The sequence below is a fragment of the Bufo bufo genome, chromosome 3, assembly GCF_905171765.1.
Source record: "Bufo bufo chromosome 3, aBufBuf1.1, whole genome shotgun sequence".
NCBI classification, from domain to species: Eukaryota; Metazoa; Chordata; class Amphibia; order Anura; family Bufonidae; genus Bufo; species Bufo bufo.
Window position 1 is genome coordinate 440794742 of NC_053391.1, and position 25012 is coordinate 440819753.

At 45.1% G+C, this 25012-nt stretch overlaps 1 protein-coding gene across 1 annotated transcript; it reads right to left on the minus strand.

The window, feature by feature from the left end:
• Positions 1-3922: 3922 nt before the first annotated feature.
• On the minus strand, positions 3923-24795 carry PDCL3 (phosducin like 3). Its single transcript, XM_040425047.1, has 6 exons — positions 24612-24795; positions 19732-19855; positions 16636-16726; positions 14207-14350; positions 10907-11115; positions 3923-4130 (listed from the first exon to the last, which is right to left on the minus strand). The coding sequence occupies exons 1-6, from the start codon at positions 24750-24752 to the stop codon at positions 3988-3990; spliced, it is 852 nt and encodes a 283-aa protein (XP_040280981.1). The 5' UTR covers positions 24753-24795; the 3' UTR covers positions 3923-3987.
• Positions 24796-25012: the final 217 nt, after the last annotated feature.

Sequence of the window (25012 nt, forward strand, 5' to 3'; positions counted from 1 at the left end):
TGTTTCCCAGACAATGAGGACCTAACATCAGCAGCACCGACTATTTCATTAAACTATACAGGCGGTGTGATAGTGATGACGAGCCTATTAGCACAACACCAAGAGGAGTTGTGCTAATATAAGCACCTCTTTCTTTGTCTCCACACTTTCTTAAAAGGGGTTGTCCCACGAAATGTATTTTCCTGCGTATAAGACTACTTTTTAACACATGAAAATCTTCTCAAAAGTCGGAGGTAGTCTTATACGCCGGGTGTCGTCCCATATGCTGGTATACGCCGTGCTGAAACTTACTTCCTAGCCGGATTGGAGAAGCTGTCCTTCTGCAGCTTCAGGGACAGGCGTCCTCTAGCTGAGCCACTGTGCGCTGCATCCTGGCCAGCCGCTCCTGAAGCAGCCCCCTCTCCCTGCTCTCAGTGGTTTTCTCATGCCGGCAGTATCACATTGCGTACTACCGCTCAGATCGTCTTGAAGATAGGGAGGGCTGGGCAGGCAGGGAAAGCTGACCCACCCAATCCAAACAGGCTTTGTATGCAGTGTGCACAGAAAATACAGGTACATCGCTTGCTGTGATTGGCTGGTTATTGTATACTGGGTTGGATTGGTGATTCTGAGTGAAGGCAGGGGGAAGCAGGAGCATCTGCACTTCAGCCAATTATAATGTTGGAACGGCGGATCTCTAATGAAGTTTGGTATGCATCTTATCTGTGGTGAAAAAACAGAGTCTGTCTGGGGAGCAGATACATGTGGTGGTGAATACAGTACAGCACCAGTATCTGTACATACAGTACAGCACTATTACATACAGTACAGTATACAAATGGCTAACAGTCAAGACCTCATCATGGCTCTACCAGCAAGAAGAAAGAAATATGAAGCCAGTTTCAAACTTAAAGTTGTAAACTTTGCCATGGAACATAATAAAAGATGGTTCGGGACTGGAAAGCAAATGAAAAAGCATTACAGTATGCCAAGGAGTAAGTGTGCATTAAGAAGAGGCACCCCACATTGGCCAGAACTCAAAAAACATGTAGCAGACATGGTGAATGACCATCGCCAAAACGGTTATGTAGTGACACGAAAATACGCTTGTTTGCACTTCAGTGGGCCAAATCTAACCCAGATCACAGCAACAGATTTAAGGCCACTGTATCCTGGTGTACTAGATTCTTGGAAAGGCATTATATGGTACGGAGGCAAAAGACGAAAATTGCACAATTACCTGCAGATCTTGATGCCAAAGTAAATAGCGTTGGAGGGGTAGTCTTATACGGCGAGAATAGCCCAAACGCTATATTTTAACTGGAAAAGTTGGGAGTCGTCTTATACGCCGGAAAATACGGTATTATACATTCTTTAAACCAGCAGAAGAATCTGAATACTTTTGTAATTGCATGTAATTAAAAATTTACTAAAGCTACCAAGTTATTCAAGAAAAGGCATCTACGTAGCGCCATCTACTTTGTCTTTTTCTTATTTCTTTGTCTGGTTCACTGAGATGGCCGCACATGATCAGTTTTACCCTGCACCTTGAGCTACGATAGGGAGAAAGTTTCCACAGAAAGGACACTCCCCTTGTGCTAGCTTGACATAAATCTAGTGGTGTGGCAGGCGCAGCACTATGAAGTGCCTTTTGCACTGTGGCATTAGAAGAATTTTGATATCTCTGACTTAGTCTAACCAGACTGTCTATTACTCTAATTCCTCTAGCGCCGTTCTATAGAAACAGTAAGTTTAAAGGGAACCTGTCATGTGGATATTTGATTATAATCTAACTAATTATATACAATCATTAACTACTAAAAAAGTGCCTTAGATGTATTAATTTACTGGTGTGACAGATGGTTACCTCATAATATACACATGCCGCATGCTAATGAGCTGATTTGAGTCCAGCGTGATGTCATTGAGTCCAGCGTTTATTTAATTCAGAGATATAGCCACTCCCCTGCTGCTGATTCATATGGAAAAAAAACTGTCAATCAGCAGCAGGTAGGCGGGGAGAGTCAGGAGCTCATGAATATTTATGACTCATCATTATCAGCTGGAGCTTTTTAATACAAGATGTTGGCAGATTGACTGGGTCAATTAAAGAAAGTGACCCAGCATTTTGCTAAGAGAATTAGTCACTTATTTATGTTGCCCTTAGTTAGGACACCATAAAACTGGTGACAGGTTCCCTTTAAAGAGCACACCAAATGCTTGAAATAACTTCTTTATTAACTTCAACTTTTCTTCAAATATAACACTGCCGCCTCTGCAGCAGATAGTCCATGTATATAACATGTTGAAAAGGTATCACAAAAATGGCGGTATGCATAAGACGGTGGTTCAACTGTCATTCAACATAAAATGGTGGATATATTTCTCTCTTGAGTACCTGTACTTTCACTTTAAGTTATTTAAGCACTTTATGATCTCTCTGAGAGGTATATCTGAGGTCTAATAGTTCACTTGCTGAATTTGGTTGCAATTTGCAGTTAGCAGTAACTATTTGCAGATTGGTTGAGTATGATCTGGTATGGTTATATGCAATCTGGATTGCAATATGGGATTTGAATTTGGATTGTGAACTTTGTAGTTTACAATTGAATTTGTGGTTTGCAATTGGTGGAACTATTTTGGCCTCACTGCTTCCATAAAACACAGCTCTTAGTGGAATGAATGTCTGTTCAGCTTCTCGCTCTGGTGAATAATGATTTAGGGGAATTTCCCACACAAGCTGTGTGTGAGGCTGGCTGTGATTGGTCTAGACTCCTGCCCAGCAGTATTAAGGTTATTGGCAGGACTAGCTGTATAAACATATAAGCTTTATTAGCAACCTAGGACTGGTCTTAGTTGGCGAGCTACAAGTGGAGCAATGAACATGGATACCTCTGGATCCACGTGAGTTACAAAGATATTGTCATATTATATCATTTTAATCTTTTACATTAATCATGGGATAACCCCTTCTATATTATAGGATGCTAGCATTTGCACTGACCTACTGTACAAGGGCAGAATGTATAAATGGGTGGGTAGATGGGCACATAAAAGTACATCAGACCTTACAAATACTCCATCTGATACACTTAAGACAAGGGCCCACATAAATTAATGTGAGAACACCTATATGCTGGTAGTAAAATGTGGCACAAATTGGCAAATGTAGATTATCTGCACCTGGCCTGATTAATGTGTGCAGCTTAATGGAAAAGGAATGTGGCTTTGTGGGAAGGGTAGTCATCAAATCTGCAACATTTTCTATCAATCACCAAAACTAGGCCTACAAATAGTTGTAATAAAGTTAGGGCTCATTCACACAAATGTGTGCAGCTCACGCTCGTATTGCAGCCCGCAAACAGCAGGTCCGCAATATACAGGCACCGTCCATGTGTGCTCCATATCACACACAGATGCAGACGCATTAACTTAAATAGGTCCACAATTCACAAGATACAGAGCGGTGCGGAATCCCTATGGAGCGCTTCTGTGGAATTTCAGTCTGTGCCTCTGCACCGTAAAAGAATAGAACATTTTCTATTTTTCTGCGGTGTGGACTGAATGTTGCAGATCACAGAATGGGTCCGCAAGCAGCAGCCACACAGCCAGTGCCCGTGCATTGCGGTTCAGAGCACGGGCACTGGCAGCACACTTTCGTGTGCATGAGCCCTTAGATAAAAGTGTCTAGCCTTCCACCAAATATATCATCCAGCCTGAGCCACTGTGATAAATCTAGTCCAGGTCTAGACAGCTGGTCAAAGGTTACACCATCTGTAAGATTAGTAAATCTGCCCCATGATCTCCAGTGACTGCAGGACCAGACGTTGACAATTTCACTTTGCTGTATCAGAACAAAAGTACATGATTTTCTTGTTTTATTGGTCTTGTGGAATTCTATTTTTTACCTTGCGAGCAACAGCTACATATACGATTCACACGGTTAATACTTTAGAGAAATTATATATTGTAAAAGGACTGTACAAAAGTCAAACCAAAGCATATAAATTAATCTTCATCTGAATCAAAGTCTCTGGTTTTAATAAAAGAACTCCTAATGGAAGACATCAGCTGGTCCTGGATTTGTGGTCGTGGGTTTTCCTCAAGGTCTGTCTTGATGGCTCCAGATTCCGATAGTTTCCACTCTAACTCTATAGTAGAAGAAACAAGATTATTAATGTTAAAAGGAATCTTCACATAAAAACCGATCAGTTTATTGGCTCTACCATTGTGCCTTTTCCACCAGGGTTTCATAGCATGCTGCGATATTCCATCTAGTAAGAAATATATACCCGGTGGAACTGCAATAAGGATTAAAGGGGTTGTGCAATAATGCAGGTAGCGTTGGCAAAACAACCCCAATTGGGAGGACCCGTAAAGGAAAGATTATTTTCCTGCTCTCTAACCTGTGATATCATGCTGTGCTACCTTGCTATCAACATCCACTTTGACATTGCCTGCAGCCACTCACTGGCCTCGGCGGTGACAGACTCCAATTACGCCACAGCAAATGGTCACATGACGCAAGATGATCCGGTCTCTGCCGCAGCCAGTGATTTGCTGCAGGTGATGTTAGGGAGACCAGTGGAGCAGCCCAGGCCTGGAAGAGGAGTGGGGAGCCCGCACTAGGAAACAGGTTTTGCCAAACAAACCCCACACCGATTCTTACACAACCCGAAAAATAAATAAATAAATAAAATAATGAAACTGAAACAAATCCCGATACATTTGTCAAAAAGAGTCATGGTATTCTATAAAAACGAAAGCTATGGTGTAGTCTGGCCTTAGAGAAATCACTTATTGTGTGTAAAATATGCATAAGCTGGCTCTCCACTGACTGAAATAAATGGCACAAACGTTCCAATAAGACACCACATTTGGTAATGACTAGTGTTGATCGAGCACCAAAGTGCTTGGGTCGAACTACCGAGCACAATGGAAATCAATGGGAGAACCCGAGCATTAAACCAGGCAGCCCCTGCTCTGAAGGGGGGGGGGGGTCTAGGAAAAGGTCAAAAATTTATGGAAACACTGAAATGGTTCGGGAACAGCATGGGGAGGATGTCTGGATGCATCTTGGACTCACAGGTCGCTGCTGGGAACGACGTTGTCCAAGTAGTACACCAATTTTACAGACAAAAATACGCACAAAACCAAAGATAAAATCGATTTTAGAGAAAAAATTGTTAGGAAACATTCTTTCCTGTATATTTACTTCTATATAAAGTGCAAGTGCTGCCAAAAATTACAAGAGGCACTCCGATACAACCTGTATATCACATAATGGAGGGGCTCATTCACATTGTGGTACAATTGTTCAGGTAGTAGGACTCCTACACTCAAAGCCCATGCACTAAGTAAAAGGGCTGCCAAAAATTACAAGGAATCGGCACTCCAATACACCCTTTATTACACATAAAGGAGGGCATCATACACCCTTAAAATTATGATTGATAGCCTGTGGGTGACCCTCAAAAACATTACGGGCAAGCGCCTGCTGAGCTGACCATCTAAAACTTTAGTGGTGGGGGTCTGCTGTAGGGCTGCAGAAAACTATTATTTTAGAAATAGAGTATTCTACCGATAATTTTTACGATTATTCGAGTACTCGAATAAGAAAAAATTAATTAATATACTGTTTTCCTTTATAAAAACTCAGACCCCCTGCAATCAATCCCCAACACCCTTCGTTCACCCCTGTGCGATCAGCCCAAGTGCATCAGTTTCCCCCAGTGCCACCAGCTGCCCCCCCAGTGCCACCAAGACAAAAGCTGTGGAGCAGCATCATGCATGGTAGATGCCAGCTACCACAATAAGCTGCACAACCCACATACTGCTGTAAACTGGCACTGAGCCCTGATCCCACATGTACAACAGAAAGCCAGGACATAAAGTGCCACCAAGGCTGTAAGTCTCGCCCCCTCCTCTGCACCAGTGTGACCTGTCATCCTCCAGTGCCAGCACATGGTACCAGCAGTGGCTGGCATCACCGGTTACACCAGCCCCGATATTCAGTATCCTCACCTCCATGATCTTGTCCCGCTTCTGCTTGACATCAGGATCCGCAGGATCCTTGCCCACCACTCCGATAGGCCCTTTGAAGGGCCGGGAATTTAACATGCCCGCGGCCATGCCCCTGCCCCCACAGTCGATCCTTCTCCTCCTGGATCTCCCCCTTGATCTGCTCAGGAGTCCAGTTCAGCGTAACCTTGTCTTCCCGCAGCGCCCTCTCATGTTCCTCCCTGATTCGGGCGAGGGGCAAGGCGACCCCCGTTCTTTTCATCCTGCAGCCCAGGACCAAAGGGGGTGCGATCCGGGGGCTCCTGGAAGAACACTCCACACTGAAAGGCAGCAGACTGCCGACCTGTATGACAGCTGGACGCGCGCACAAAGTTTCCCTCAGCGGAGTGCAGCAAGGTACAGGCCGGCGGGTGTCCATGGAGCAGTGAGTAATAGCAAGCGCTTCAATCCCGCTCCATGGACACATGACACAAACTAATCCTTGATGCAAAAAATTTGCATCGAGGATTTTTTTGTGTCAAATTACTCTATTCAATCGTTTAATCGTTTCAGCCCTAGTCAGCTGCAGAGCTGACTCTCTAAAACATTAGGGGCGAGTGCCTGCTGCTGAGCTGACCAGTGAAAAAAAATGAAGGACGAGTGCCTGCTGCTTAGCTAACCATTTTAAAAACTATGGGCGAGGGCCTGCTGGTGAGCTGAACCTCTAAAACATTAGGAGAGAGGGCAGACTAATAAGCATGTTATACTGGGGTTAGCAAAAGGTAATGTAACCAGCATCCCCCCCCCCCCCCCCCCCCCCCATCCCAGGAGACCTTGACTTACGATAGAGGGTCCCTGAGAGGCTTCCATCTGACCAGCACCTTGTTCAGACATGTTTACACTATCCTCTCTAAACCCCTCTAAAATACTCTCACCTGCAGACCTCAGATCTTCCGCCATGATCCCGCGCGCCGATTGTAGCCTCGCCCCCTCAGCGTGCGTTCCACAGACCGGAAGTACCTTTTGGAACGCACGTGAGCCGCATACGACTTCCGATGGAGTCATCGTGAGAGCCGAAACTATCGATGAGGAGCTTGCGAACAGACCGGAAGGACTCCCTGAGTGTCCGGTCGCACATGGACCTCCGCGCCCAACGCAAGGTAAGGAGCAGCGATACCTGGCCATCTTCACAGCACCTCAATACCCAACTAGGGTACGGGCGCTATTGCTCCTCTCATGTGCAGATGAGGCATTATTTTCTTCTTACCGCTCTGCCTGCCTGAAAACAGAACGGGCTCATAGCATGTGCCATGAGGATGATCCTTCTCCTACCTGGAGGGACAGGAAGACACTGAGGAAGAGCCGAAGGAGGGTCAAATTTATACTTCCTGTCCCTACCTGGTTGGAGGCGGGTCATCTCTCATGGTATGCCGTCATGGAGGATGAAAGGGAAAAATAGCGTTATCGCCACTCACCATCTGTGTTGATTCCTCAAAGTTTCTTAAAACCTCACAGAGGTCAGACATCCATGCCCACTCCTCGCATGTGAAAAGCAGAAGCTGACTGGAAAGGCGATGACCATGTTGCAGCTGGTATTCCACTACTGCCCTCTGCTGCTCACAAAGCCTGGCCAACATGTGGAACGTCGAGTTACAGCACATGCTCACATCTCACAACAGCCAGTGAGCTGGCAATTGTAAGCGCTGCTGCGTTGACAGACCTGCGGAAGCTGTCGATGACTTGCGGAAACGGGCACACATACGGCGCATCTTCACCAGTAGCTCAGTTAAATTGGGGTAGGTTTTGAGAAACCGCTGAACCACTAAGTTGAAGACATGGGCTAGGCATGGGATATGTGTAAGCTTGCCGAGCTCCAAAGCCGCCACCAAGTTACGGCCATTATCAGACACAACCATGCCTGGTTGTAGGTTGAGTGGCGAGAGCCACAGCTCAGTCTGGTCTCTTAGCACACCGCCACAGAGCTGTGGCAGGGGATGTTTGTCACCTAAGCAGATCAGCTTAAGCATGGCCTGTTAACGCTTCCCCACTGCAGTGCTACACTGCTTCCAGCTACTGACTGATGGCTGATTGGTGCTGCAAGAGTATAATTCTGGGGTGGAAGTTGAGGAGAAGTGCGGGTTGGAGCCATTAAGGTAGGTGGTGGCAGAAACCCTGATGGAATTAGGGCCCGCAATCCTTGGCGTTGGTAGCACCTGCCATCCCATGGTACGACTTGCTCCCGGCCTCCACAACGTTCACCCAGTGTGCAGTCAGGGAAATATAGCGTCCCTGGCTGAAAGCACTTGTCCATGCGTCAGTGGTTAAGTGGACCTTCCGAGTAACTGTATTGGTCAGGGCACAGGTGATGTTACGGGACACATGCTTGTGTAAGGCGGGCACGGCACACCGTGAAAAATAGTGACGACTGGGGACTGCGTAACAAGGGACGGCCGCCGACATCAAGCTGCGGAAAGCCTCAGTGTCCACAAGTCTAAATGGCAACATTTCCAGGGCCAGTAATTTGGAAAGGTGCGCATTTAGTGCTATGGCCTGTGGGTGGGTTGCTGGGTATTTGCGCTTGCGTTCAAATGCCTGGGGTAAGGACATTTGTACGCTGCGCTGGGACACGGAAGTGGATGTGGTCGCTGATGGTGCTTACGAAGGTCCAGGTGCAGGGCGGGAGGCATCCGGGTCTGCGCCTTTGAAATGGGATTGGCCAGCATGTAACACAGGGAAAGAGGAGGCAGTCGTGTGACCCGCAGACACAGATTGTGGACCCAGGCGTTGGGTCCACCTATTACAGTGCTTTGATGCCATGTGGCGGATCATGCTGGTGGTGGTGAGGTTGCTAGTGTTCACCCCCCTGCTCATTTTTGTATGGCACAGGTTACAAATTACAATTCTTTTGTCGTCCGCGCTTTCCTCAAAAAAGCGTCAGACTGCGGAACACCTACCCCTTGGCAAGGGGTGTGCTTCGGGGAACAGTTGCGGGTTTGTTTGGTGTGGCCCGCCTTCTCCCTTTTGCCACCCCACTGCCTCTTCCAGCCTGTTGCGGTGCTGCGGATCCCTCCCCCTCTGTACTGCTGTCCCCGCTCGGCTTGCCACCTTCCCAGGTAGGGTCAGTGACTTTATCGTCCACCACTTCCTCACTCTGCTTATTCTCCTGACTTGTGGACCTAACAAAAACCTCACATATTGACAACTGCGTCTCATCCTCATCATCCACCTCGTGAAACACTAATTGGCGTTCTCCGTCATCTTCTTGTGACTGGATGCTCAAGAGTTTGGGAATCAGGGCACAAGATCTTATGTCCCTCTTCAAGCAGGCTTGTCGAGAGGCCCAAATTAAGGAATGGCGCTGAAAAGAGCTCCTCAGAATATCCGAGTGTGGGATCACTTGTTTGGCAAGACTCTCCATGGTGGGAGGAAGGATGATGATGGTGAGGATTGTGTTGACCAGACTCTTGGCTACTGAGACTGGACTTGGTGGAAGACAGGGTGGTGCTTAACCGATTGAAAGCATTATCTGCTGCAATCCAACCCACCATCTGGTCGCACTGGTCTGACTTCAAGAGCGTTGTCCTACACTTCCCTGCAAACTGGGACATGAAGCTAGGTATCGTGGATGATTGTTTTTCTTGTGCTCTGACAGCAGGAACAGTTTCAACGCGCCCAGGACCACGACCTCTACGTGCACCATCAGCATCACGGCCACTTCCCTGTCCCTTACTGCTCGCTTTCTTCATTTTAAATGTTATATATACTTGAAAGTATGTCACACGTACAGTAGCGTAGGATTTGTAAGTCTATGCGCAAAAAAATAAAAAAAAGTTTTTTTTTGGAATGTGGAAAGGATTTGGAATGTGGAAACATTACACAGGAGAAATACTGCAGATGTTGCTGATGTCACCAGCGGCTAATTAAAAAATTAAAGGGAATGTCATAGGTATTTGGGATATGGAAAAGTCACACAGGAGATGTACCCCAGGTAATGTCCCTGTCCGCAGCAGACAGTCTACGGAAAAAGTACACTGGATGTCACAGATATTTTTGGGATGCGCACACACGTTACACAGGAGATGTAGCGCAGATAATGTCGCCGTTTGCAGCGGCCCAACTATTGCACGCTATTTAGCGCAGGATGCGCTAAAAATAGATATTGCTGCCACATGCAATAGTCCTTAAAAGGACTTTTGGGTCTGTAAAGTTTTAGCAATTTAGCGCAGGTTGCGCTAAAAATATATATTGCTGCTGCCGCACACAACAATAGTCCTTAAAAGGACTTTTTGGGTATCTGACAAGTTTTTCAACTTAAAAAAAAAACTAAAACAATTCACTCCCTATCTTTCCCTTCTTCAGCACAGCTCTCCCTGACTAAGGACTCATGCACACGACCGTTGTTCTGCTCCGCATCCGAGCCGCAGTTTTTGCGGCTCGGGTGTGGACCCATTTACTTCAATGGGGCCGCAAAAGAATAGGCATTTCTACAATGGGCCGCCTGTTCCGTTCCGCAAATTGCGGAAGGCACACGGGCGGCTTCAGTGTTTTGCGGATCCGCAATTTGCGGACCGCAAAAAACAGAACGGTCGTTTGCATGAGGCCTGAGCTGAACACAAGTCATCGGGTGCTATATAGCACCCGATGACGCATTCCGGCCAGCCAATCACTGTAATGCCAGTAACCAACATGGCTACGGCATTACAGTGAAGGACAGTGCGGGGAGGAGACTCAAGCACATGCGGTATTCGGCCGAATACAGCCATGTGCCGAACATCGAGATGCTCGAGCCGAACTGGTGTTCGGCCAAGCCTGCTCGATCAACACTAGTAATGACAGCACCCTCATCTTCAAATGAATGCATACTTTTATATTTAAAGTTAGTAACTCAACAAAGATTTTAAACTTAGGAAACAGTAAGTTTACTTACCATCCTGTGTTAGATTCATGCCACCAAATACCAGAGGTCCTATGAACTGCGCACTGATGTTCCCACCACGATAAACAAATATAGTAGGCAGGTTTTTGTCAGGATAGTTTGGTATACAGGTCGTAGAAATGGCTTTCACAAATTTCACATCTTTAAACTTTCTTGCAAGAAATGCTAAGTGTTGGTTTATTAATGTGCAGAGAGGAATTCTGGAAAACAAAAACGGACAAATCATATTAAAGCATATGTATATGATGCACTGCCAGCTGCATTTTAGGACTTCGACACAAGAACGTGCCTTGTGGCCCAGAGCAAAATTTCTCCCTCTGGAATGTTGCATATTAAAGCCCAGGACTCCAATGGACTATCATCATAAACAATGACATGATACATATAAGATGGGATGCCACTGTACGGGCAGTACAGGAAGTCAAATAGAGTTGAAATAAGTTTAAAAAACCTTATTTATTATAAAAAAGTAGGACTAAATGGAATGGAAATGAAACACTGGACTGTGATCTTAATTCGGTACTTGTACTATGGATCGCTGTGTGTAGATGGTCCACGTGGATATCAGTGCTCGCCCCTTAATAGTGGGATCGTGATATGGTATTTAGCACTGTTTCCACCTGGAGCATCACCCCAGCGATGATAGCAGAGGATAATGCAGTAAACAATACTGTACAATAACACAAATGGAGAAATCAAAAAAATATATAAGTAAAAATAAGAATAATAAATGGTAATGATACCGATGATAATTTGCCTGATAAAATGTTGCAGCAGAGCACAAAGCCGCAACATACAATGGATAGTAAATTAGGAATCCTCCAAATGATAGTATGGATACTGGGTCCCATTGTAGTGCAATATAATGGTTCTCCAAGGTGCAATGGAATAAAAATTTGGATCCTAAAAACAATACATTAATTCCCTTCAGTTAGTGGTCTTCATTCACAGACCCACACCTCTTATTCATTGTATTCACAGGGGTATACATATATTGTCCCGACCTCTCTTGCGGTCTTGCTATGGATTACCACAGAAATTGTAAGGAAATGCCGTTTAGGTATAGCAATTCATCAATAAACACTGCCACATAAACCAATAGATCTCCTAATCCATGTGCTTGCCGCAAAGGGCTACATAACCCTCCGATGGATTCGGTAGGATGATGACGGCTTGTGGCTGTTTCTCAATATGCGCTCCGATCAGCGCCCCACATATGCTGGGATCGCCGTTCTTTCCTTCACTGCGCTGTCTGATTCAGGGATGATCATCCACTATCCGAGTCAGGTGGCTGGCTATCCTGGTATACTCCAATAGTTAGTATGTGTAGTATGTCCATAAAATATGTAATAACTTGAGTTCATATACTGTCTTATCAGCACCAGACGCGTTTTGGGACTACGGTCCCTTCCTCAGTGGTAGACAGTATACTACTGCTGATTCCTTTTTATAGCATAGCTGATATTGCGTGGAAATCAAACCTCAGAAGGGTATAATATATGGAATGGATTCCAATGGATCGGCAAATGATCAGCCTGCATAATAGTTTTATAAATACTATGCGTCTCTCATGCGTCTTTCATGTAATAAAATTCAGGATGTGTAGATAAAATAAATAAATAGCATACACACGAGTACCCCCTTGAAAAAGCTAAACGCGAAACGTGCGTTGGGGAGTGGACCGGTGGTGTTCGTGTATGGTATACTAGGCTGGTTGGTCAGTATTTTCTATGTGCCTATTTTTCTATGATGCTCTATTGCCTCAGTCAGCCCTTGTGGTGTGTATTATCACCCACATGTTTAGGCTCCATTCACACGTCCGCAAAATGGGTCCGCATCCTTTCCGCAATTTTGCGGACCCATTTATTCTCTATGGGGATGGAATGGATGCGGACAGCACACAGTGTGCTGTCTGCAGCCGCAATTGCGGAGCACGGCCCCGATTTTGGGTCTGCAGCTCCGCAAAAAGATAGAGCATGTCCTATTCTTGTCCGCAGCTTGCGGACAAGAATAGGCATTTCTATAGGGGTGACGGGCTGGTGTGTTGTGGACCCGCAATTTGTGGGTCCGCAACACACCACGGACGTGTGAATGTAGCCTTAGGTGTCCGTTGTACAAATATGCATATGAGTTTTTTTGTACTATGTATTTTTGAGCCATAGTGGTTTGGTTGAATATACCTTTTTACTAGTGACCAATCATAATTATTGCACTTGCACTTTATAAATATATACCAACAGTCCACCATCGGTCCCCTTGGTTTTTAATACTTTTATGTATTGTGACCCGTGTTAAATGTGTTTTGTGACTTGTGCCAATTATGTCCTTTTGTGATTCTCAATAAAATCATGTTATTTTTTGATTACTCCAGTATTATAAGTGTTTTTGTACCTAATTGACCCATTCCCTTTGGTTGGTTCTCATCAATATATATGGCCAGACAACCCCTTTAACACCGGTATATAAAACGCTTATTTTAAAAAGTTTGCCCCACTGTGTATGAAATGCTGCTGAGCAGCCTTGCCCTAAAGTGGATTTTACTTCCTATACACATACATAGTCATCAGATGCATCTGGCTCTGGCATAAAACAACTGGCTGCAAAAAACTGTTTGTGTACTTAGCCTGAAGGTGCTGGACAGAAATACAGTTCATGCTACATTTTTCTGTCTGGTGATGAAGGACATCGGAGGCTACAAACAATCCCACAGAAAACCACAGGATCAGTGCTGGCATCAGTTTCCCTCTGGTATTTCTGTACCACGCTAGAGCATGGTATATGCGAACCGAGTCTTGGTTTACCCGAGCATTTTTCCCCCTTATATGGGAAACACAGGGCTTTGTAATTCATCCAAATTTTGTAGGTCTTATGCAAAGAAAAAGGGCAGACACAGGACTAGGTTACCTGTTCAGCCAATTACATTTGCCGCACAATGAATGCCCTAATGATAAAAATTAAATTTATTTTGTAGAACGCTGATCCAGCACTACAAGAACAAAGCCCGTTTTAGTTTTCTATGAATGCCCTCTCCAGAGATTTACAGACAATGTAAAGATTTCAGTTTGTGGTCACAGTCGACGTCACGGGGCGCATAAAATGGCGATAATGACGCCATTGCATATTAATTTAAGTGGGAAAGGCAGGAGCACGGTACTGTGCAATATCAACCACTAAACGATGGAGACCACAGCGCAACTCCTACAATTTAAAACTCCAAGAGAGGTCGTCTCCAGACTCTCCCTCTCTCACCTTTTTCCCAGATTAGATAATCCATGAGATACAAATCCTTACCCTTGTTTGTAAAGATGCAAAATCACCCAGAGATCTTTACTAGCGCTTGTCACTTCTTGCACATAGTCCTGTCCAGAGATCTCCAGCATCTCCCCAAATTTATTCTTTATTTGGGCTGCTTGCCACTGAGCCAACCTTTGCTGCCTTAAACACAAGAGCACAAGTTAATAAGACATAAGACTGAAAAAGCTTATGAAATGCAGATATTCAGAAAATGAGGATCATCAGTGGCAAATTATAGGGCATAATATGGATTTGAAAATCTACAGCATGGCCTAAAATCTCATGAGCTTTTACCCATATAGTGTTTATGGAGTTTTGTAAAACCCTTTAATATCGTACTATAAATCGGTCACTGCTTTTCAATGTGGAATCTGCAGCATCTGAACATAACCTGAGTGATAGCAGGTTCCTAAAAGAAGAACACTACAGTCAGTCTCTTTGCTTGGCCACTGGTATGCATACTGAGCTCAAGAGCGCCCAGGTCCACAGTGTGAAAAACACATTGGGTTTGTAGAGTGCTGTTGCCCTAAGTAGAGTACAAAAGTATATTACATTGTAAATGCTATGCTAATAACTTAGAGATGCTTAGCAAATACATTTTGTACAAAATCATTTGAGCCCGTCTGCCGCACGCCAAGGTGATCTCTATAAGACAGGTCCTAACACTAAAGCTCACCTGTTGGGTGCCATAACAGCGACCATGAAATCCAGGAAGTGTCAAATGTATATTTGCAGCCACACTAGCGACGTGCCCCTGCGCATTGGGATGTGCTGACCCCTCCCCCCCTTTTTGTGTTTGTAGTATTATATATGGGAGTGGTGGCTGACTCCTATAGACAGGGTCGTGCACTCCCTTAGCCTCTTCTGCCTCACAGGCTGATTTTAATTAGCATGAGTATATAGTCTGCTCAGCATGCATGCTGGTATTTACAGTCCCTGGATTCCATGAAGGCCATTTTGTCTCCACACAGATATGGATCAACAGGGGCCCAGCATGCATGTGGGACCTGCACTTCCTGGATTTCATGGTCGCTGTTATGGCACCCAACAGGTGAGCTTTAGTGTTAGGACCAGTCTTATGGAGATCGCCTTGGCGTGCAGCAGACGGGCTCAAATGATTTTGTACAAAATGTATTTGCTAAGCATCTCTAAGTTATTAGCATAGCATTTACTATGTAATATACTTTTGTACTCTACTTTTGGTTTGTAGAGTGCTGTTGCCCTATGTGTTTGTCAAAAGTATATTTGCAGCCATAGCAACGTGCACCTGCGCATTGGGATGTGCTGACCCCTCCCCCCCTTTCAGGTCCACAGTGTGAAGGTGGCTGTGCAGGGACCTCCACTCTGCAGGACCATGAATGGGTTACACAACCAACCAACTGAATGCACCAGTTAACAATCCTTTACTTATTTTAGAGACTAGTGACAATTGTGAGTTCAGCTGTGCTAATGTCACCTCCATGCCAACAGCTGCAAAGTGACATCTCAGAAGTCTCCAAGCATGTGTGTCCATGTCAGAACAGCAAATTGGATGTTTTGTTAAGCTGCACTGATTCAGTTCAGTTTTAATGTGGTCCAGTTTGTACATCCCATACATATTTGGAATGCCCCCTGCTGGTGATATGTTGATAGGGAATGAGATCCCACAGCCCAGGCCACTTGCAATTAGTTACTGCACATGCCCACTGTAACCAATGAGTTATGGATGAGAGAGGCCCTCTGGAGGTACCTGGATGTAGGCCACTGTAGAGTCATATGGCCATGCCATCCAAACAATGCAAGAACAGTGACCCTTTGGCCATGTTACCGTCCTGCCGCAGCAACTAGATGATACAGCCATGTGACAGGTCACCACGAAGCTTAGTCTTTACACAGGTCTGATGGGGAGCCAAACTAAATTTTAGTGGTACGTAAATTCTCCTTTTTAAGGAGCACATATCAGGCTGCTATAGTCAACACCTAATCTAAGCTCTGTTGCACATTTTTCAGAAATGAACTGCACTATATCACAAATTTCAAAGTTTTAAAGGGAACCTGTCATCACCTTTATGCTGCCCATACTAACGGCAGAATAAAGTAGAGACAGGTGATTTTAGCAGTCTGTCATTTATAAGTTAAAAGTAAGTGGTTGCCGAAAAACCAACATCACAATCGTTGCAGACTAGGCCTGGAAAAGGAGTCCGGACTCTTCTCAGGTAGATTTGACTCTTTTCAAGGCCTGGGCTGCAATGATTATGATGCTGGTTCTCAGCAACCACTGACTTTTCGCTGATCTGTGATACACCTCTGAAATCAGCATTTCTGTCACTAATTTATGCTGCCCTCAGTACAGTCACCATAAAGTTGATGACTGGTTCCCTTTAAGCATGTATCAGGGGAGGGTCAGTAAGCTCGGGAAGTAGAACCATTTTAGGACACATGCTCACTTGTATAGTTCTATGGCTCTCTCATCCTCCTCACTAAATTCATCCTCATTCTCATCAAGTTCTTCCAGCGTCATGTCCTCATATGTTTTCACTGAAAAGGAAAGAATACACAAAGGTATCAAACACAACCTAAATAAAACACACATTTAATATATCACATTCCCCGATGTAGGCCATCAACATTGCTTCCAGGAAACCCCCTGCTCCTAGCTGCGTCCTAATGTAACCTCACGGGGCTCTATGACAGGTTAGGCTGCTTTCACACTCGTGTTTGGTGCGGATCCGTCATGGATCTGCACAGACTGATCCGCACCGATATTACAACCGCATGCATCCGTTCAGAACGGATCCGTTTGTATAATCTGTAACATAGCCAAAACGGATCAGTCTTGAACACCATTGAAAAAGTCAATGGGGGACGGATCAGTTTTCTATTGTGTCATATTGTGTCAGTGAAAACGGATCCGTCCCCATTACCTTACATTGTGTGTCAGGACCGATCCGTTTGCCTCTGCATCATCAGGCAAGCAGCGTTTTGGTGTCCGCCTCCAGAGCAGATCCTTTTCCATTGAGAATGCATTAGGGCAAAACTGATCCGTTTTGGACCGCTTGTGAGAGCCCTGAAACGGATCTCACAAATGGAAACCAAAACGCCAGTGTGAAAGTAGCCTTATCCTCGTATTGCAACAGTCACGACCACACTGCATCCGAGTGGACAGTGCAGGTAATTCAAGGATGCATGGCATGTAATTATTTCGTATGGCCGCATAAATGCAATGCAACATGGCCTTATACAGCTGGGAACCTGTATTTCAAAGAATGTCCATCTTCGCAAACAACTTATTATTTATTCTCCTAAATATAAAATAAAAAAAATGAAACCACTTAATGTAAAGGTGTTAATAAAAATTAAAATAAATACCGTTCTGTTTCTACAGCTCTGATGCAGAAAAAAAACTATTGTTCATAGCAACCAATCACAACAAAGCTTCCATTTTGCATTTGCCTACTGTAAATTGAAAGCTGTCCTGTGATTGGAGAAAAACTGACGTTGTTGCCTATAGTTGCCAAAGTACCAGACAACAAGGAAGCTGTCACGAGGGTGTCAAGAGCCACGCCTGACTCAGTTATACCCGGGGTCAGGAAGTCGCAGCGGGTGGCTGCACGCTCTATGTATAAAGATAGGGCTGTTTCCTTATGGTAGCTTTCTGGGTTTGCCTTGCAACCCTTTTTGGCTCACTCAGGGATCCGTAGCTCCTTCTCCTCAGCTGTTTCTTGTCCAGCACTCCCAACCTCCTTATATTCCCCTCTCCCACTTCTCTGGTTGCCAGATATAGAGCTTCCTGCCTGGACTTCTATACTGACCCACTGGAGCTGTGTAGCTGAGATTCCTGGTTGTTGTTCCAGAGCGTTACCCTCCGGATCCCTGTTGGGCTTCTGTTGTCTGCTGTTGTCGCCCACCTGGGATTATATGTTTTGTCTGTATTGTCTGTACTCTCCTTGGTGTTTTCCTTTAGTGTTAGTGGTGCGGACTAGCGATCCCACCGCCCTATTCACTACGTAGGGCTCATCTTAGGGAAAGCCAGGGTTTAGGCACGTGATCGGCGTACGGGTGAGGAACCCGTCTAGGGACGTCAGGGCAGTCAGGTGCCAGCCTCAAGGTGAGTTAGGGGTCACCACCTTTCCCTCTCCCTTGGACAGGGCCTTCCCTTTTCCCTCCCCTTGCGTCACGTATGTGATCGGCACGCCGGTCATGACAGAAGCTTTGTGTAGTTTGATCCTGTAATAACCCATCTGTCCTCAGATGCATGTTAACATAAAAGTATGAGAAACAGGATTACAAAGCAGAGTTTGTGACCTTTACCATAGCAACATTTAGCATGTACACAAAAGAAAAAAAAAAAAAGAAAAATGTTCAATGAATACTGTAAGGATGAGAAAATCGATTTCACTGGTTCGAATTATTTCCTGAATTTCCCAAAAAGTTTGGAATCTAAGAAAACCCGATTTTTTGGTAATTTGTTTGGGGAATGTGAGAGTGAGTGCAAGCCTAGTATGCTACTCCCGGTTTCTCGGCAATATATTTGCATTGTCTGGGGGCACTCTCTCTCATTATAGAGAGCACCTAATATGCATAGTACATGTGTAGTATATTGCAAGCCAGGCAATGCCCCTCTGGGTTTCTGGGATATTAAAATTTGCTTTAGTAGCCTGATGGCAACAGATGTAAGTCGTGCTAATTTTCATATATTTTCCCAAGGAAACCAGAGGAACATTGACTGGCTTACGATACTCCTCATAAATACTCTGTGCCCACCATAGGAAGAAATAATGCCCCAACCAAGGCCCCTCAGGCAGCTAAGCAAATTTTCTTTGCTCAGCTCTGTTAAAGAGCAGTTACCCAGAAAGAGCTCGATTCCTGGTATAAAACAATTTTCCTTTTGGAAAGGAGACTAGCTTGAACGTCTCTTTTCCAGAGAAGCATTATTCAGAGATACAAACACAGCAATAGATAAAAATCTTATTATGAAAAAAAATCACTGATTGCACAGTTTGAGGCTGCCACCAGTGGATAAAAAATAAAAAATTACAGGGGAAAACGAATCTATAAAGCACAAGGATCTATGTATGAATATGCATACTAGTTACGTGCAAATCAATTCTGTCAATATGGAATTCATCATGAATAAAATAAAATAAAATAAATAAATAAAAAAGGATTAACAAAAGCTGAGTGTTTTACAGACAAAGCATAACTAGAAAAATATCTAAGCCAGCCTCACATCTGCAACTAGCTTTTAGAACAAAAGCAGAGCAGAGCAGGTAGAATCAGCTTTTCTAGTTGAGAGGCCTAGGGGGGGGGGGACCTTTGGCTGGGTACTATTTCTATTATGGATACCAGTGAATACATGTGATGACTATTTTAGGCTAGGCGATGCTCCTCTTGGTAAAGGTTTGCAATATAAAATGAGGAAACTAAACATTTTCAGAAAAAAAAAAAAAAAAAAAAAAGTTATCTATGCCTGTGAGAACACAGATAAAATAAAAATAAAGTTAAAAATACTAATTACTACTATCATGACATCAAGTACTCACCAACTGACTGCTGCTTAAGAATTTCAGCTTCTTCCTCCTCTTCATTCTCTTTTGGTACCTCCTTTGGCGGAAGGATGCCTTTCCTGCGCAAGATGTCATTCCACTCTGTGTCTGCATTGGGGTCCTGAAATCATATTGACTTTGTTAAACTACACCTTTCTTTCACATGACCTACTAGGATACAAGTGAGAGAACAGCCTGCCGGAAGATTTTAGCACAAATTTGAAAGAACTGTCTCAAGGGAATAACTTTCATGTGCTGGGAATTACACTAATTGGAGGGGATTTATCATGAGGGTAATATTTTAAAGGCTATGTACACCTTTGGGGGCAATTTTTTTTATTATTACATTGTACTCATTTTAAACTAAAAATCCTTTTTAAATTGGTCTTTATTAAATATATATGGAGCCCTTTTTTCTGTACAGGGCTGAGATGCTCTACTAGAGGGACCAGAATTTTCTCCCTGCTCCATCAGCCAGCTCATCTCTGCTCTCTGACATTCTAAAGACTCATTATAGCTCAGTTCTTATCTTACTGATAAGAATGTGGCTAAGGCCCCTTTCACACGAGCGAGTCCCACACAACGGACTAGCAGCGTGTGTCAGGGAGAGCACCCATCCTGAACTCCCAGCACTGACGGGGGGTCGCATAGCATTATATTGTTTTATGATGCTATGTAACCCTTACAGTCCTGGAATGTATTGGATAACACTGACAACATTATGCCTGTGTTATCCAATACATTCCAGAACTCTAAGGCCCCTTTCACACGGGCATTGCGGGAAAATGTGCGGGTGTGTTGCGGGAACTCGCGTAAGAAAAATTGCGCGTGTTTGGTACCCAAACCCGAACTTCTTCACAGAAGTTCGGGCTTGGGATCGGTGTTCTGTAGATTGTATTATTTTCCCTTATAACATGGTTATAAGGGAAAATAATAGCATTCCGAATACAGAATGCATAGTACAATAGCGCTGGAGGGGTTAAAAAAAAAATAATAATTTAACTCACCTTAGTCCACTTGATCGCGCTGCCCGGCTTCTCGTCTGTCTCCTTTGTTGAACAGGACCTGTGGTGAGCATTCATTACAGGAACAGGACCTGTGGTGACGCCATGGTGATGGATCATGTGATGACCGGAGTGACGTCACCACAGGTCCTGTTCAGCAAAGGAGACAGAAGGAGATGCCGGGCTGCGCGATCAAGTGGACTAAGGTGAGTTAATAAAAATAAATAAATATATATATATATTTTTAACCCCTCCAGCGCTATTTTACTATGCATTCTGTATTCAGAATGCTATTATTTTCCCTTATAACCATGTTATAAGGGAAAATAATAATGATCGGGTCTCCATCCCAATCGTCTCCTAGCAACCGTGCGTGAAAATCGCCATTCATTTCTATGGGGCCTGCGTTACGTGAAAAACGCACAAAGAGGAGCATGCTGTGATTTTCACGCAACGCACAAGTGATGCGTGAAAATCACCGCTCATGTGAACAACCCCATAGAAATGAATGGGTCGGTATTCAGTGCGGGTGCAATGCGTTCAACTCACGCATCGCATCCGCGCGGAATACTCGCCCGTGTGAAAGGGGCCTAAGGGTTACAACTTACATAGCATCATAAATCAACATAATGCTATGCAACACCGGCAGTGCTGGGAGTTCAGGACGGAAGCTGTTGCATACTCGCGCTGCGAGTCTGGAGCGTGACACTCCCTTGTCTAAAAGGGAACTAAGGGTCCCTTTACACCGGACAATATTACAGCAGACAGTCAGGAAGGAATCGTTCTTTCCTGACAATTTGCTGCTGACTGGTGGAGGAGACCGATGCATTTACATGCAGCTATCTCCTCCAGAGTATGTAATAGGCAGTACATTTACACTGCCCAATAATCTCTAACGAGCGATGCTATGAACGCTCGTTAGCAATAATCTGCTCGATTCTCGGCCCTGTGAAGGGCCCTTTAAATAAGTGTTTAAGACCTCTTAGTAAATTAGGCTACTTTCACACTAGTGGCAGGGGAATCCGGCAGGCTGTTCCGTCGAGTGAACAGCCTGTCGGATCCGTGCTGCCGCTAGTGAACGTGTGCCACCAGACTGCCGCTCCGTCCCCATTGACTATAATATAACATGTCCAACATTTATTCCGGCAGCCTCTGGCCGGAACTCCACCCCCGCCCCCATTATAGTCAATGGGAAGGAGCGGCAGTCCGGGGGCACATGGTCACTAGCTGCAGGATGGATCCCGCAGGCTGTTCACCCGACGGAACAGCCTGCCGGAAGTCCGTGCCACTAGTGTGAAAGTAGCCTTAAAGATAAGGGTTATTAGATGAGCGCCACCAAGTGAAAGTAAGAAGTACGATTCACACAGCTAGAAAAACTGTTAACCCTTTGTAACAGAACAGCTCAATATTTTTAATAAAGACCAATTGAAAAAAAATATATAATTTCGCCTCGGAAGGTGTACGTAACCTTTAAGTTCGTTTTGCTTGCTTCTGCGTTTGTGTAGTGAAATCTGCAGTGAAACCATGCTCCCTTTCCAAAGCTAAAGCTAAAACCAACCACAATTTTTTTTTGCACAATTCACAAAGCCCTATTGTGTAACTTTTTGAAGCCAGAATCTTGGAGTGCAGAGCATGACAAATCCCCAGGGGTGCACCAGCAATGAGGCCAGGTGAGGCGATCGGATCAGGCAGCACCAGGTAGGGGCAAGAGGGGGGGCAGCGGAAGGGCCATGGGCAATGTCACTTGTCACTATGTGATTGTCCATATTGCCTGCTTTACTCGCTTAATTTTATTTTTGAATCGCATTATACACTGGTTGTATCCAGGGGTTATGACCACCCTGCAATCCAGCTTGCACACTATAGGAAATCACTGGTGACTGGGAGCATACATAGGTACGGCATGCGCAGCAGCTCCCGTCCCAGCCACTTCGTACCTGCGCTGCGGCAGTGGACAGCATCTACCAGGGCTGTGGAGTTGGCATCAGCAAGAAAGTACTGTACTGACTTCCTACGCCAGCTTTAAACGAAAAGTGTTAAATAAACTAAATATTAGCTCATTTATTAAATACATAGCTTATCGCTTATTTACTTTCATAGTAAAGTACCATGTTATGTACTCAGTGATACCTCGCAGAGACAGTTTTGGGTGGCTGGAGTCAAAGTATGGAAAATAGAGGTATCAGGATACGCCCCCAATGTCTGATAGGTGCCAGTCCTATGAGATCGCCAAAATGGCATGCTCGGCTATTTTTAGAAGTCCCATTGAAATGAATGGCAAGTGCGGCCAATCACTTCTATACGGCTTGCGGAAATAGCCGAGCCTAGCCATATGCCCCCAATGTCCAAGAAGTGAACATCTGTGATCCATTCCTGACATTTCAGGATCCTAGCAGGTCCTGCCACACACAAAGGGCCAGATTTATCATTACTCTGACAGCTCACTTCACTTTCACATATGGCTAAAGTCAGTTTTAGCCAAGTCAGATTTATAATCGGCCCTTTAAGACTGTAATAAATGGGGTTTGACGGTAGCAGTTTATCCGTCAGTAAGCAGTTTTACAAAAGTCGCACGTTTTTATGAAAAAGTCGCATGTTCTATTTAAAAGTCTCATAAGATAAGCATGGTCCTCACTGGAGTGAAATTGCACATTTTTTTTACGACTTTTTAAATAGTCCCAATAATAAATCTGTCTAGAGATTCATTTACATAAGAAAACACGCCCACTTTCAGAAAACTGGAGAGCGGAGTGCAGAGCAGAAAAGTCGCAAATTCTTGCGCAGTTTTAGCAATTGCGCAAAAATTTGCAACTTTCACTCCAATATTCTGACTTGAGCTAATGATAAATCTGGCCCAATGTCTTTTAGAGGTTAAAAATGTCTATAGAGTCATCAAGAAGAAGGAAAAAGGTGTTAGGCTACGTTCACGCCTGTGTTTTGCTTTCTGGTTTTGAGATCCGACAGAGGATCTCAAAATCGGAGCAAAACACATCAGTTTGAATAATACAACTGACTGCATCCGTTCAGAAGGGATCCGGTTCTATTACATCGAAAACGAACAGGACGGCACTAAAACCGCTGTAAGGCTACTTTCACACTTGCGGCAGGACGGATCCGACAGGCTATTCACCATGTCGGATCCGTCCTTCCGCTATTTCGCCGTACCGCCGCTCCGTCCCCATTGACTATAATGGGGACGGGGGCGGAGCTCCGGCACAGCACGGCGAAAGACGCCGGACTAAAAAGTCGGACATGCAGGACTTTTTAGTCCGGCGGCTTTCGCCGTGCAACGCCGTGCTGCGCCGGAGCTCCGCCCCCGTCCCCATTATAGTCAATGGGGACGGAGCGGCGGTACGGCGAAATATCGAAAGGACGGATCCGACATGGTGAACAGCCTGTCGGATCCGTCCTGCCGCAAGTGTGAAAGTACCCTAAATCAGTGAGTGGCGGACCCGTTTTTCCATGTTGTTTTCAGTTTCCCATGCCGCACACAAAAACACTGCTTGCAGCGGTATTGGGCCCGGCATGGGATTGCAATGGAAACACTTTGTTCCGGTTTGTCCCCGTTGACAATGAATGGGGACAAAACGGAAGAGTTTTCCTCAGATCCTATGACGGATCTCAAAACCTGAAAAAAAGAAAACGCAGATGTGAAAGTAGCTATTTCTTCCAAGATTACAGGGATCGAAAAGAAAACCAGACATGCTATCAGTATGGAGCTGTCAGGACCCGTTAGTGGACGTACATGTATGACCAGTGTAGCACTACTCACCAGACACAAGGGCAGCCCCTGCAAGAAAAGTGCAAAGAGGGGAGCAGGACAGACGCCACCCTGACACCGGCATGTCATGGAGAAGTGACTGAGGCACTAACCTGCATGGTGGCGGCACGGCTCCTTCTCCCTACAGAGACCGAGGTCAATAGCGAAAGACACAACAGGAACGTTCTCCCACACTGGGTATGGCGAGGGAAGCACAACACAGGAACGTTCTCCCACACGTTACCTGCGCTCATACACTGGGTATGGCGGGGGAAGCAATTCTCTGTCACACCGCGCGCGACTTCCGCTCCTTCACATCTCCATATAAGGAAGGGCAGAGTGTGTGGGACGGGAGCAGCTGGGCTGTGGCAGGAGCGTGGGCTGGAAAATACCTTCCCCCAGTATTTCTGGGGGAATCAGGAGGGTAACGCGCCCCTCACCCTCAGGCAGTACGATAGACGCAATGCTGGTGTATAATATGGACGGTACTAGGAGAAGAGGGGTCGTCAGGGAC